We start from the raw sequence: 14,737 nt of genomic DNA, 5'->3' as shown, positions 1-14,737 counted from the left end.
GTGTAACGCCCTTGGTCTGTATGTGATCTATTGTCCGTCCCAGGCACAAGCGCATGACATTGCTAACTTATAGATAACAATAGTGTGTGTGTGTGTGTGTGTGTGTGTGTGTGTGTGTGTGTGTGTGTGTGTGTGTGTGTGTGTGTGTGTGTGTGTGTGTGTGTGTGTGTGTGTGTGTGTGTGTGTGTGTGTGTGTGTTTGTGTGTGTGTTTGTGTGTGTTTGTGTGTGTTTGTGAGGAAATTCAGTCAGTTTATGCCCGTTCAAAGACAAAGAAGCCATGGTTAAGTTTAGTTACACCAAGTGTGTGCGTTAGATTTAACACCGCTTTTAACAGTATTCCAGTTATATCACGGTGTGTCAGTTTAATGTGGGAGGAAAGCCCGAAGTGATGCAGGTCTCAGACGTTTACCACTTCGGTGAAACCCACGAGCACGGGTATTGTGCTGACAAACCTAGAAATATAATCGGGGCGAACCGTGATTCCGCAGGCCCTCAGATCTAGCAGCAGATTCCGCAGGCCCCTCGAATCTAGCAGCAGGTTCCGCAGGGCCCCTCAGATTTAGCAGCAGGTCCTGCAGGCCCCTCAGATCTAGCAGCTGGCTCAGCAGGCTCCTTAGATCTAGCAGCAGGTTCCACAGGCCCCTAAGATCTAGCAGCAGATTTTGCATGCCCCTCAGATCTAGCAGCAGGTTCCGCAGGCCCCTCAGATCTAGCAGCAGGTTCCCCCAGGGCCCCTCAGATCTAGCAGCAGATTTAGCAGGCCCCTCAGATCTAGCAGCAGGTTCCGCAGGCCCCTCAAATCTAGCAGCAGGTTCCCCCAGGGCCCTCAGATCTAGCAGCTGGTTCCGCAGGCCCCTCAGATCTAGCAGCAGGCTCTACAGGCCCCTCAGATCTAGCAGCTGGTTCCACAGGCCCCTCAGATCTAGCAGCAGGTTCCGCAGGCTCCTCAGGTCTAGCAGCTGGTTCAGCAGGTAACTCAAATCTAGCAGCAGGTTCCACAGGCCCCTCAGATCTAGCAGCAGATTTTGCATGCCCCTCAGATCTAGCAGCAGGTTCCGCAGGCCCCTCAGATCTAGCAGCAGGTTCCCCCAGGGCCCCTCAGATCTAGCAGCAGATTTAGCAGGCCCCTCAGATCTAGCAGCAGGTTCCGCAGGCCCCTCAAATCTAGCAGCAGGTTCCCCCAGGGCCCTCAGATCTAGCAGCTGGTTCCGCAGGCCCCTCAGATCTAGCAGCAGGCTCTACAGGCCCCTCAGATCTAGCAGCTGGTTCCACAGGCCCCTCAGATCTAGCAGCAGGTTCCGCAGGCTCCTCAGGTCTAGCAGCTGGTTCAGCAGGTAACTCAAATCTAGCAGCAGGTTTCACAGGCCCCTCAGATCTACATACAGACTGCGGTCCCTTCTATGCACACAGATCTGTTGCGGTCGGTTTGGCCAAATGGCTCCTCAGTTCAGCAGCTGGTTCCGCAGGCCCCTCAGATCTAGCAGCAGGTTCAACACAGACCGGGACCCCTTCTATGCTCACAAGTCTGTTGTGGTCGGATTCCTCAATTGGCTTCAGACGGAATTTACGTATACTTTGTTTGAAAGTTGTCATGGTGTGGGCTCTTGTGTGTGGTTATAGGAGGTCATGAGGTGTATCCTCCAATCGGTCGACAGGGATGGTTGTATGCTCGATGTCTCCCTCTGCAACCGACTGCCACAAGCATCTCCATTCTTCTCAAGGACGATCCAGTGTTGCACAAAACCTATGTTATACACACACTTAACGACAAAGAATACTAGTAATTGACAAAGTAACCCTCGTTAAGCTATTACTTATTCATGAGAGTTTTTACATATTCTTTGTCTTCGTAATTGATAATATTGTTGCTATCTACGCAGTCGCCACAATAATAAAGATACATAAATATGTATGACCATGTAAATGTAGAATTTGTCAAATCTGAAAAGTTCAATGTCAGTACATCCTGCAAAATGTCATTTTAGTCCTGTCAGGAGAGGTATCGGATTTGGTTGATAAAACAGCCATCCTACTTTTCCCTTACACAATCTGACGTATACAGCGGATTACCTGTCGCTTCAATCACTTTTCTCTGTCTTTGGGTTTCCCTTAGCTGGACGGGTCGGAGCCCAGGATCTCACAAAAGGACCGCGCGTCGTTGTAAATTATAGTGTGGTTGAGACCCTGCAATAACCATCAACATTTCCCCGAACAATTTCATGACCAGTGTAATTGTTCATGGTAAGCTCACTGCAGGCAATGCCAACTGAAAGAGTTTGGTAGGTATAAAGTATTGGATTGATTTAGTAAGCCTGTTTAAAGATGATGACAATATATTTTGCATCTTCAATACTTTTTCATATGTAAGTAGTGCATCATTTTTCAAGGATGCGGATGTGAGGGAACTGTGTTAAGCATAGATTAGAACATCATTTTAACCATATCACAGCCTGTCGGCTGATGGAGGAAAACCTGAAGAGACCAAGTTCGTCGACGTTGTCGACTTTGGTGATATGCCCCTTGGAAAATCAGTGTTATTATTGGTCTCCAGCAAGCTATGCCTGTCGTAAGAGGAAATTAAAAGGACTGGATATTTGGATGATTGCGTCGCATCGTACGCCGACGGCCTGGATCGTGGCTCATAATATCAATCGCTTGATTGTCTGGTTCAGACTCGTTTATTTAAAGGCCGCCGTAAGATAGTTTGAATATTGTTGAATGCGGCGTTAAACAATAAACAAAAAACCCAACAGCATTGGTATAATCCATCATAACGTGCACGGTGGTGTTGCCAAATAAAGGAATAGTATCTGTTATTAAAGGTTGGTTTATATTATATGCGCTTACACCTCTCACATGCCCCCAAATCAGAAGCACCCCAAGAAATCCTGTCACAGTCGCCATGCCCAGTAGGCGACTATGCTTGTTGTACGAGGCGACTAACGGGATCGGGTGGTCAGACTCGATGATTTGGTTGATGCAAGTCATCGATCCCAATTACGTGGATCGATGCTCATGAAATTAATTACTGGATTGTCTGGTCCTGACTCGATTATTTAAAGAACGCCGTCATATAGCTGGAATGTTGCTGAGTGCGGCGTTAAAAAAACAACCAACCAACCGACCAACCAAAGCCATGTCCAGTCGTCAGTTACATTTACCAAACTTTATCTACCTGCAATCTGACTTTATCACCCAGGACCTCTACCCCATATATACATCGCAGACGCCAGGTGAAAGTCGTTCATGGACGACGTGGTGACAGGTGATATACTGTGCAACATCATGACAGCCTCATGACCTTCGACTGGACAGTCGTTCTTGATTACCTCACAAAAATGAATGCGTATGGAGTGTTGACAAACCATCGTGTACATACAAGTGACTTAATGTAATTAACATATACTACTCGAAAGCCAATTTGTTTGAACCATTAAATGTTTATGTGCCAGTGTGATTGATCAACTGAGCACACGTGACATCTGTTTTCATGATGTCCACAAATCCATTAAGTTAGATGACAATTATCAATCAATCAACATATTATCTCCGAATCCTTTGAACATGTATCCTGTCTGCTCTAATAAAACTACATACATGAATAACAGCGATGAAACCCTTTCCATATTCATAAGAAATATATGTTGAAAGCAGAGTTGATTGAATGATTCCGACTATATCATGAACATGCGTTTTGGAATCGCTATCAAATATTGATGATAAGAAGAGTTCGTGAAAAGGTGAGCCTATCCTGCCCCACAGGTTGCACCAGTCACAAACACAAAGGGGCACGGGTGTCCCAGTCGTCTAAGGCGCCGCGATTCGCTGTGCAGAGATGCGTCCCTTGGGCATGCCAGAAACCTATGTATTGTGGCTTCGAATCCCGGTTCGCCCCGATTATGTTTCTAGGTTTGTCAGCACCATATCCGTGCTCGTTGGTTTCACCGAAGCGGTAAACGTCTGAGACCTGTTTCACTTGGGGCTTTCCTCCCACATTAAGCTGACACGCCGCGATATAACTGGAATATTGTTTCAAGCGGCGTAAAACCCAACTCACTCACAAACACAAAGGAACTAAGGGAGGTCACCCTAATTGACAAGCACTTCATTCTTTTGCTGCTACTTACAATAAACACTGGGGGCACGGGTGGCCCAGTCGTCTAAGGAGCCGCGATTTGGCCCTTTGGCACGCCAGAAACCTATGATTGTGGGTTCGAATCCCGGTTCGCCCCGATTATGTGTCTAGGTTTGTCAGCACCATACCCGTGCTCGTGGGTTTCACCGAAGTGGTAAACGTCTGAGACCTGCATCACTTCGGGCTTTGCCCCCACATTAAGCTTACACGCCATGATATAACTGGAATACTGTTAAAAGCGGCGTTAAACCCAACTTACTCACTTACAATAAACACTACTGCCTATAACAAAACAACATGTTGAGCTAAAGTGATATCTGTACAGCAAAGATTTATTTCATCTGCTAGAAACATTTGGTAAAATCGAATGGATCTACAAAGTAACACGCACTGATCACCTTGACCTATAATCTCAACGATGAACTGCCACAAAGTTTCAGATTGGTAGCATGTGTGGTATCACATTGCCTTTGTGGTGTACTATAAATGCTGTTGAGTTCTAGTGTTGTTTTTTAATGGCCTTGGTGAGTTTAGACGGAAGGTCGTGTGTGATATTAGTAATTGAAAAAAGTCATTTGTTGTTATTAGTTAAAGCATTCCATTTTTCGACAAATTGGTTTCTTGTGACCTTGACCCCCAATAGCGGGCGTATTGAATCGTTTCAAATAAGACCCACTCTTGAGATAATGTACATTTATACTCGTTATATTGGAGATATTGCGCACTGAATCGTTTTTGGATGTCTACATCAAATTACATGTCTTACCTGAGTGAATTACCTTCAAAGTGATCATGACATTTGACACGATAGCTGTTGACTTAGTTTTCATAATTGATTTCTCAAATTCTCTTTGAATTACTCCTATAATCACATGTCATCAACTTTTTTCCATGCTTACTAAATTGACCCCTGGTGATAGAGATCTCCACCTTGATATGAAATTTTATCAAGTTCCAATAATATATACAGTACAATATATACTCAAAACTGTCCTGTTCAAGTACGCCTGCATTTTTACGCCAAGTTCCAACTCGGTATATTTACTCCCACTATCGGCCACTGGTTTACGACCATCCAAAGGCAGCCATTACATTTAATCACACGTGGACCGCTGTTTGATATACGGTGAAGAGCGTTTATCCGAACAGTGCCGTTCCCATTGCTATCGTCTTGATTAACACATTTCCTCATTAAGGAGCTGTGTTACATGGTCTACATGTGATCGTCCGGATTATTGGTTAAACAAAAACAGAATTGCGCATTAAGACCAAGCAGGAGGCAGTTAGAGGTGCAGTCTAAGGTAAGAGACAGGATAAGGATCATGGTGAGGAGAATGCATTGCGAGATTTACAGTTGTCTAGGAACTATTCACAAGTATTCCCGTTTTGCCTACACTTCTTTCTTTCGGTAGTTGCATTAATTATAAACTGCCACGTAAGATAATTCGTCGAAATATAGGATTTCACTTTGTGCACATACATGGCTATACGCTTCTCACACAATAAATAAATTGCAGACATGTGCACCCATTGATTGTGCGAGACGCCCAACTTGACCTGATTGTGTGTCACGTGACTATGCAGACCAGTATTGCGTTGTGTCGCAACATATGCCGATGTTAGCGCCTCTCCACGAATCGAGTGCATATTAAAATGTATTCCTCTCATTATTGTATCGAAATGACCAATTTTAAAAATGAAATTAAAGGAGTCGTCAAAATTACATATATTATGGTTTAAAAAACTTTTAAGGTTACACCACTATATAAAGTCACACTTTTAATACATTGACAATGCATGTTTTCTCATTCACTGACACATAGGCTTTCACAAAGCATTTGCAAATACAGCAATAGTCGCATTGAATACTGGTTCATGGACCAAGGGAGACAATGCCTGCACGTCGCTTCATGTCGTCAACTATTAAGATTCATGAAAAGATAAAACTGTCCTAAAGAATTAAAATACAATTTTGAAAGCTTATAGATTGACATAGAAAGAATATGTAACTGATGTTCCAGAAAATGACTACCCTCATTGGTAATGTTTATGTAAAAGACGCTGGGATATAGGCATATATTGTATATAGAAAATAGAAGGGTCATATCTCTCACCGATGTATGTATCTAAATACAATCTTAATATAAAGCTATCCAATTCAGAGGAAAATACAATGTGCAATGGTTATTCAGCTTGTTGATAAAAACTGTATGCATTGGCACATTTCTAGCACAAAAGGAAAAAAAGTCTCCCAGTACAGAAATGTGGTAGAACATGAACTAGTATTTGAAGATAAACACTTTTCTAAAAGAAATGATTAAAAATCAATAATGAAAACAAAGAGAATTTTGTTTAAGATGTCACTATATTTTACAAAGTATGGTATTTCCGATCATTGACTTAAAGTGCTTGAGCGGACCAGTAGATATAAGCATTTCTTTGTCACCATAAGACAGGAGGGCTTACTTTGTAGTAAAACAGATGTGTTATATGTTTTGATATGATTTCTTTCTCTGATATTTTTACTCCAACGTTTTCTTTTGAAGGATTTGAAAAATACTGATTACTGAATATACTTCATAAAATAAAGTATCACACTTGTCAACACGTAGATGTTTATATTCAAATAGGTATGCAAGTGGGTTTGATTTCACAAGCCTAAACTGTTTTGCCTGGCGTGTTGACACCAAGGCCAGATAGAAAGCATTTCAAATTGTGTTTTCATGCCATGTTCTGACACATGAGTTATCTACTGCTTAGTCAAGATTCACACTTAAGAATTGTTTGGTTACATGCCCTATACATTTTCTAAACGTTTGTTTGTGTCTGGTCCTCAGAGTATTCTATGTTGGCCCGATCGCACAGTATGACCTTCCCTAAGCTGACTTCCTTGCATCCTGTTTTATGGCACACAGCTACTTCTAGACTCAGTTATCAACACAAGTGACATTCTAGTGCTCAGTGATTGTTCGTAAATCAAGTACAACCATGGGTAACAGTGTAAATATTGCAGCAATCTTTCTCAAGTTACTATCAGACAAAGACAAGCGAAAGAGATTACTGAATCAAAAGATATCCCGTCCACTTAACTGTCAACTTGACTAGTGTCAAAGAAACACCCTAAGATGTGTTTATTGTTCACAATATGTCACTGAGGAACGTTAGCCTGTGGTGTTTTAAAGTAACGTTATATTTAGAAATAGTTGGTTATATGAACAACTGTGATTGCAGTAATACAGCTAAAATAACGTAAAACAATATTAACTCAGTCTAATGCTGCGCCCTTGTGGAAGACCTAGGATCATTCATGATAAGATGCGATGGTCGAGGATGTATGTGTATGGTAGCAATTGTGTCTCTGTTAATGAACATGCACCAATAATGAACTTTTTTATATTTTATTACATTCATTGTTTGGAAAAAATAAAGTAAAAAAGTAAGTAAGTTTAAATAAAGTTCAATAAAAATAATTTTACGCCCAATTTTGCTTTCACGTCACAGTAACGCACGCCTAGCTTGGTGTAGACAGCATCTGAGGTTCAGAAGGCAGAGACTGGGACAGTATACTGTTCACAGATGTGTCCGGGTTTCATCCGGATAGCTCCGGTGGCTGTGCAAGGGTCTGCAGGTGTTTTAGCGACGCCTGCGTTACTCAACTTCGTCAAATTGGGTTTGGAAGTGTAATAGTGTGGAGTGGCATCACGACTCTTGGGAGAACACAACTGGCAATTTGGGGCTACCGGGACGACATCGTTCGAGATCATGTTCTACCCGCTGTGCAACTGCTGGGACGTAACGTCAGGTTGCAGTCGGATGATGTCAAGTTGCACGTGTTGTAAAATACTTTCCATGGCCGGCTCCCCTATAACACATGTCTGGGAGTGGGATCAGATTATACGTCAGACTGTTGACAAAAAAATTAAATTACTTGCCACAAAAAGTACCAAAATTATATTCATATTCTGGCAAAACCTTAAAGCATCCTTCATCACAAGGGCTGCTTGATAAGACTGGTCATAATAAAAATCGGATTCGAGAAACTTGAACAAATTTGGCACAAGTCTGTGATATTTCAGTTTTACTGCATCAGTAGTTCTGAGGTGACAAAACTTTACGGTGCAAAGAAATTGCTTTTGAGAGAATTGAAGAGTGCCTATGTTATGTCCATTGATCAGTGATTGTTGTTATAACCGTAGATTACTGTAAATGATGCGTTTTCATGAAACACTTAGAGGAGTTGCATTCACGTTTGAATTCGACGAAAGTAGTGTCGATTACGTGGACAACATGCTCCTATACAGAATACTAACAACATCACACTCTGATAAGTGAACAATACCGTTTATTTTCAATGGAAAAACTGACTTTGTTAAGCCAGAAACTCAACACGTCATCACAGTACGGAACACTGCTACACTAAAAGGGGTCACATTACTGCATTTGTTCATTGCGTCAGGACAAGATTCGGTTTGCAAGTGGTCGAGATCAATGCCTACATCATTGCGCCAGCAGCCAAAGACATCACTAAGGTTACTAAAGCAGAGACTTGACCTGCGCCGGACTGCTCTTCGCCTGAAATGTAAAAAATAGAGTATTGTAAAACATATGCTATCGTCAATGCACGTTAATTATGAGGTCGCTAGTTGATAGTTCACCGTGGCTGAAGGTCCATGTGTGAGTGTGGTATGGCCGTTGTCCAAGTCTTTAGGTCTTTACGTCTATACGCATGTCATACGTCGTCTAATCATCTTTCCAGTCGGGCTTCTGTTAATTAAAACTTTCGACTGCCTCTCTAACCCGGCTGGGGCAATACCTTTTTTGGACAATAGTAAACATTTCCTTCATTGTGACCACGACCTTTTTGACCCATGCAATCTAATGCTATTTTTAATTTTACAATGATTTCTTGCTGCTGGTTTTTATGAATGTGTCGCTTTTAATTTTATTTGGAATTGAGTTTCAGTTTTTGCCGTTCTCAAAATAGACTGATAAGTGATACTGATCATAGATTTGTCCAGATGACCGGACGTAAAGTAGTGTCACATCACTACGGTAAAAACTCACTGTAGAAAGGTTACTTCCTAAATGCAAAAATAAAGCCGAAGCTTAAGTGGTTATACATGTATGTAATCACTTTACATGTGAATGAGTCCCCCGCCGTGATATTCCTGGAATATTACTAAAAGCGGCGTAAAACCATACTCACTCACTCACATGTGAATGTAATTCTGTATGCATGCACAGGTATTGCGATATAATTTTAGTCGGACTGCATTGTAACTTTGTACATTGGTAAATTTTCAACAAATAACATGCGCACTGGTGTAACAATTTTCGAGTAATACTGATGTACTTATAGCTTTCGTTGGACTAAACTGACGTCCACAGGAAACGTTACCACTTTAAAAATTGCAAACATTTAAAAACACAAGTTCCAACTAAATCAATGCAAAATACATCGTCCAAACACAACAATGCCAAATGCATAAAGTGATACACTTCCACGGCACGGGGTTTTGTTTGTTGTTCTTTTGTTGTTTAAAGCTGCACTCAGCAATGGTGGGGGTTTTTTAAATGCGAAAAGAAGAACAAGACGTGCCGCTTTGGTAGCCGAAACTACACGTGGAATGAGGGTATATAAATGAATGTACGACGTGTCAGACACTTACGAAAAAAACACCACAGGAATGCCACGACTGACATCCTAACACCGCGATTGGGCCCTGGGTATGATACAGGTGGGAGCCATCCATGTTGGCTTTGCTAGAACGTTTGGTTGCTCCCGTGTTGCTGTAACTAACCTGATGCAACGTTACAGACAGAACGGGCAAACATCAGACATGCCAGTAACAGGCAAACCCAGGGTAACAACGCCCAATGAAGATCGGTACTTGCGTATTTTGCATCGCCTTAACCGATGCCTGACTGTGACGTCATCAGCAACGAATGCCTTAGGGCATAAGTTTAGTCGACAGACAGTGACCAAGCGACTCGGAGCTCAAGGAATTAGGTCTTACAGGCCTCACAGAGGACAGTCATTGACAGCGCAACACCGCCGTCTGAGATAGACATGGGCCCGGGCTGTACTTGTTGGCAGCAACGGGACTGGCAGAGGATCGTCTTCATTGATTGAAGTCGGTTCTGTTTACCACCGAAGGGGAGAATGAATGGTGACATGCTGCGTTCAGAAGGCCGTGTCATATGGAATTTGGGGTTATGTGACAGCTCAGCGTTACATGAGTGACATTCTTCGCCCGATCGTCCTAACATTTCTACAACAGCTGCTTCATCACCATGACGACGTCAGACCCCATACAGCCCGAATCTTACAAAAAATTCCCTGCGCCCAACAACGTCAACGTGTTGCCTTGACCTGCACGCTCCCCAGACATGTCCCCCAGAGAACACATCTGGATTGTCATGGACCGTCGTGTTCGACAATGACCACATCTTCCATCCACGAACTGGCCATTCAAAAAAATGACGACGTAACCCACCTGACGTCATCAGACGACTGATTTTATCTGTGCGCCGGGGAGGTTTTACTTGTCTTGTAGTAGGTGGTGGTTGTACACGCTATTAATGTGACGTATCACTGATCTTCAGCGACTTTAGATGTATGTGTTCTTTGTCCATTGCGTTGAAAGATGTCTTTGCTACCCCACCTCAATTCGTCATGCCAATTTCGGATGCTGTATGACTGACTGTTATTTTAAATGATGATTTCGTTGAGATTTTGATCTTTCCAATACAATGTACTTGATGCGTCTATCTTTTGTGGTTTTTAAACTGGAGTTATTTATAACTATGATAAAGTTTCTTTTGACAGTCAATTTACATTATGTGTGACATTGAGCACACATAAAATAATCAGCAATTGGGTATCAGCTGTGGTAAAATAATTCGTTGTTTTGATCCAGTTTAATATTCTCTCATGTTAAATGCTATACTTACATCCAGTGCACTGGGTGGCAACAAGGTTAGTCGAAGCTTTTGTCGAAAGAGTTTCGACAGTTTCGGTTGTACATCCTCCAGATGTTGCCGGTGCAAGGCATTTTAGGTACGCGGCCAGAGCTCTGAGAAGAATTCACAAATGCGGAAATGATATTTACCACAAGTATTTACATAAAGTACATACTATGTACATAAACTGTTAAATCAATCTAATAGTTATGTATAGTTAATGGATAACGTTACCAATAATGTTGTGTAGGTTTTATGTACATGTATTTTTAAATGGTTCAACCAATATTTTTTTGGTTAATTGTGTTATGCACGCGAGGTATCGTTATTTAGTAAATTGTAAACATGATATAAAATGTAGCTACAGTGACAGTTGAAGAAAAGACTTACGTGCACTTTCCAGATTTAGATGTTTGGTCGGTTCCCCAAAACGTCTTCTGACATTCACACGCCTCAATGAGGTCCAGGGCTGCACACCATTTATTGGGAGATTTAACTCATGTGATTAGCAGGTTTATGTAGTGTCATGTATCAGCTTACGTTCTTATAAATTATATGAATTGATGAAGTGCAACAATGTGTATGTAATTTCTTTGAAGTTATAGGACTGAGATTGAGAGATTGCGTTTTGAGGCAGTAGCGCTGTATAGCATTACATGTACATATATGTTATGAAATAGTCAACAAATTCACAATTGCGTTTCATTAATTCTATTACCGAATACAGTTGGCAATAGAATTAACCAAAGTGTCTTTTACGCCACCTTTAGAAGTTGAGTACATTATCATAATTACAGATTTCAAATTGAGATTACTATTTGGGTAATATTGCTACATTAAGTATCTATTATTGAAATGCGTTCTAGTTTACATGAGTCTGTGTACTAATTTCATCAGTTATTTAGCGTATGTTCAGTTTATGCATGATTGGCATTATTACCGCAGTTCGTTACAATAGCGTCGTGGTCGGCTTTGACAGCTGCAGCCTCTGTCGCAGTTAGTGGACATCCTGCATCTGTGAGGGCTGATGACTCTAAACAAGTCATATAGGCTTTCCAGGCTCTAAATTAGATCATCATATATATTAGTATAAGAGCTTAGTGGAAGGTTAATTTAAATGTATATTCACTTATCGCATAAACCCAAATGTTTCCATTAAAAACTCTCTTTTAACCTTCATAGAGTATTAAACCATATGTATAATAACTCCACAATGTTTCAGTAAATCTGAAACACTTCGTACCCTTTAACCATGAACCATGAACTTAGGATTGGAAATAGCCATAAACTTCACAACATAAAGTTAATGTATCCTAAAAGACATGATTTGAGTGAAAGTCATTAAAAATATTCACTGAATAAACACGAAATCTATAACGCATCATGCTTAATATACTCCAGGCAGAATTTGTTATGAAAAAAATTATATCCCTAGACATGTCTTGATAAGTAACAATACCAACAGCACTAGACCAAATATCATTAACTCGTTCTTAACTTTGTTCTTAACTTTAAAAGGTAAACATAGTGGTATCCTTTGATTCTATATGTTCTAGTCTCAGTGAGTGTCAACAGCTACTATTAGAATTTTCTATTTCAAACGACATATTTAGATGGCTATTTCTTATCATATCTAACATGAAGCAGAGGCATCCTTACTCGCATTTCCTAGTATCATCAGCTTTGTCAGCATTGCTGTAGGTAGTCTTGCATTCTGTGCATGTTGTTGCCTTTGTGTGGCCGATAAAAACTGATAAAAGGAGAACGTGTAAATGAGGAAATAATACATTACGGTCGATCTGTACATGATCGTCATAATCATGCATTTAATCGTCATGGCATAAACGTGGCATAAAGTAACCCACGCTGGATCACGGTTTCAACAAATCACATTATATCACAAACAAATTTGAAAATATAAAGTTTATCTGCATTCCAGCATGTATAAAACTGAAGGTTTCATTGGTTTGAGTTAAAGTTATTCCCACTTCGTCTATATCGGCTGAAAGTGGATTAAGAGAACGTAAGTTCAAAATAACTGCTGTATGAAACAACCAAATGGCCGATAGTTTCACCATCGGTCATCCGATGACTCTCCCAACATGACAATCGATCTGTATGTAAAAACAATACTCAGCTTTTATGTGCCTCTTATAAAGAAGTTTTACGGTACTATATGTGTATTGTCCCTTGGAGTACATAAATGATACCAATTTTGAACGCGCATATTATGATGACAGTTATGATAAATGTGTGTCATAAGTAATTATATTGCCCTTTTCATATAGAAACACTAAACTGGGGTGCAGTGAAATTTTGAATAGAAATATTTTTGAAGGGTTATCCCCAGCTTTTCCAGTTTGCAAACCTTGTAATTTACTTCAGCGGTATTTTGTTACTTGTAAACATTACGCCAACGAGCTGAACGCTCCCAACACCAGCCGATTCACCCAGACTCTCTAAAATCAAACTTCTAAATATGTATGACTCGTATTTCCGATGGGAAAAGTACAGATCAGTCAACATTAACAGAGAATTACTCTGTACTAATTATAAAAACCTGAGTGCAGGACCTGCTTATTCTTTTCGCTAACACCTGGTGTCATCACTCATTTTCAGTGATCCATACAAATAATTTTCACGGCTGTTTTGCTTTTCACGCCCAATGGAATCTGTTTTGTGGGATAATCGAGCCTGGCTATTCTCTCGCGTTAAAAAGTAGCTCAGTTATTTCAAAGCGTGTTATCTTGGCTTGGGAGGAAAACCCAAACCCGAGGCAAGCAAAATAGTTTCTCTGGTGAAACCAACGAGCACGCTATGATGCTGACAAATTGAGAAACATAATCAAGTCGAACCGGTATTCGAACCCACGATTATAGGTTTCTGGCAAGTCATAGACACTGCAATTTGCATTAAAGACAGGGCCAACCGTGCCCATCATTAATGTCCAGACCCTGCCAACAACTAACAACACGTACCGCTTCAAAGACAATCATATCACAACCAAACAATCCATGCGCAATATACAATGTTATTGAAGCTATACTAAAAAGAAAATCACAACTCATACTTACCCACAAAAACAACAAGTAGGCGGAACATTTCTCAGCAGTGGAACCAGACTTTGAAGATGTGACTCCGATGAGACAGACAAATCCCAGCTCTTATATACCGTGCGGTATCCACATCTAAAGTCTTGTCTCGCCAAAACAGCAACTGAGACCATGGAAACACAAGACGTTTTTGTGTAGGTTCTACTGGTATCTTGGCAGTTTGTTTTAGAAAAACAGGTCGTTGAAAAGTTTTAAGTCTTATGACAGATTTGTTGCTTCCCTGTAGGTGTAGATCACTGATGGTAATAGACATACAAATTCACTTTCCATTGAGATTCACTAAGCACCAGTGACTTTTATTGAACAATGTGTTTTGCGCTTACAGCACGTTTCCCGGAGCCACACTTAACTTGGATTTATTGTAAATACCTGTTTTTAGAGGCTGAATACTTTTTTAAAATCAGTATAGATAACCATTTACAGGTTTTGTATTTGAGTACTTGTATAGTCAAATATATGGACACACAGCGGGTGTATACATGGTTGCACTTAACTTAAGAATGAATGAAAGGATTAGCAATGCAG

The 14,737-nt window shown here is 40.9% G+C and overlaps 1 protein-coding gene across 1 annotated transcript; it reads right to left on the bottom strand.

Moving 5' to 3' along the window:
• Positions 1-8,628: 8,628 nt before the first annotated feature.
• LOC139462491 (uncharacterized) lies at positions 8,629-14,201 on the bottom strand. Its single transcript, XM_071244249.1, has 6 exons — positions 14,174-14,201; positions 12,759-12,849; positions 12,040-12,161; positions 11,490-11,568; positions 11,091-11,212; positions 8,629-8,708 (listed from the first exon to the last, which is right to left on the bottom strand). The coding sequence occupies exons 1-6, from the start codon at positions 14,199-14,201 to the stop codon at positions 8,629-8,631; spliced, it is 522 nt and encodes a 173-aa protein (XP_071100350.1).
• Positions 14,202-14,737: the final 536 nt, after the last annotated feature.

This window comes from Haliotis cracherodii, unplaced genomic scaffold (genome assembly GCF_022045235.1).
Source record: "Haliotis cracherodii isolate W230 unplaced genomic scaffold, xgHalCrac1.p SCAF_15, whole genome shotgun sequence".
NCBI lineage: Eukaryota > Metazoa > Mollusca > Gastropoda > Lepetellida > Haliotidae > Haliotis > Haliotis cracherodii.
The sequence above is the reverse complement of the archived record's forward strand: the minus strand, read 5'-3'. Positions and strand labels throughout refer to the sequence as shown.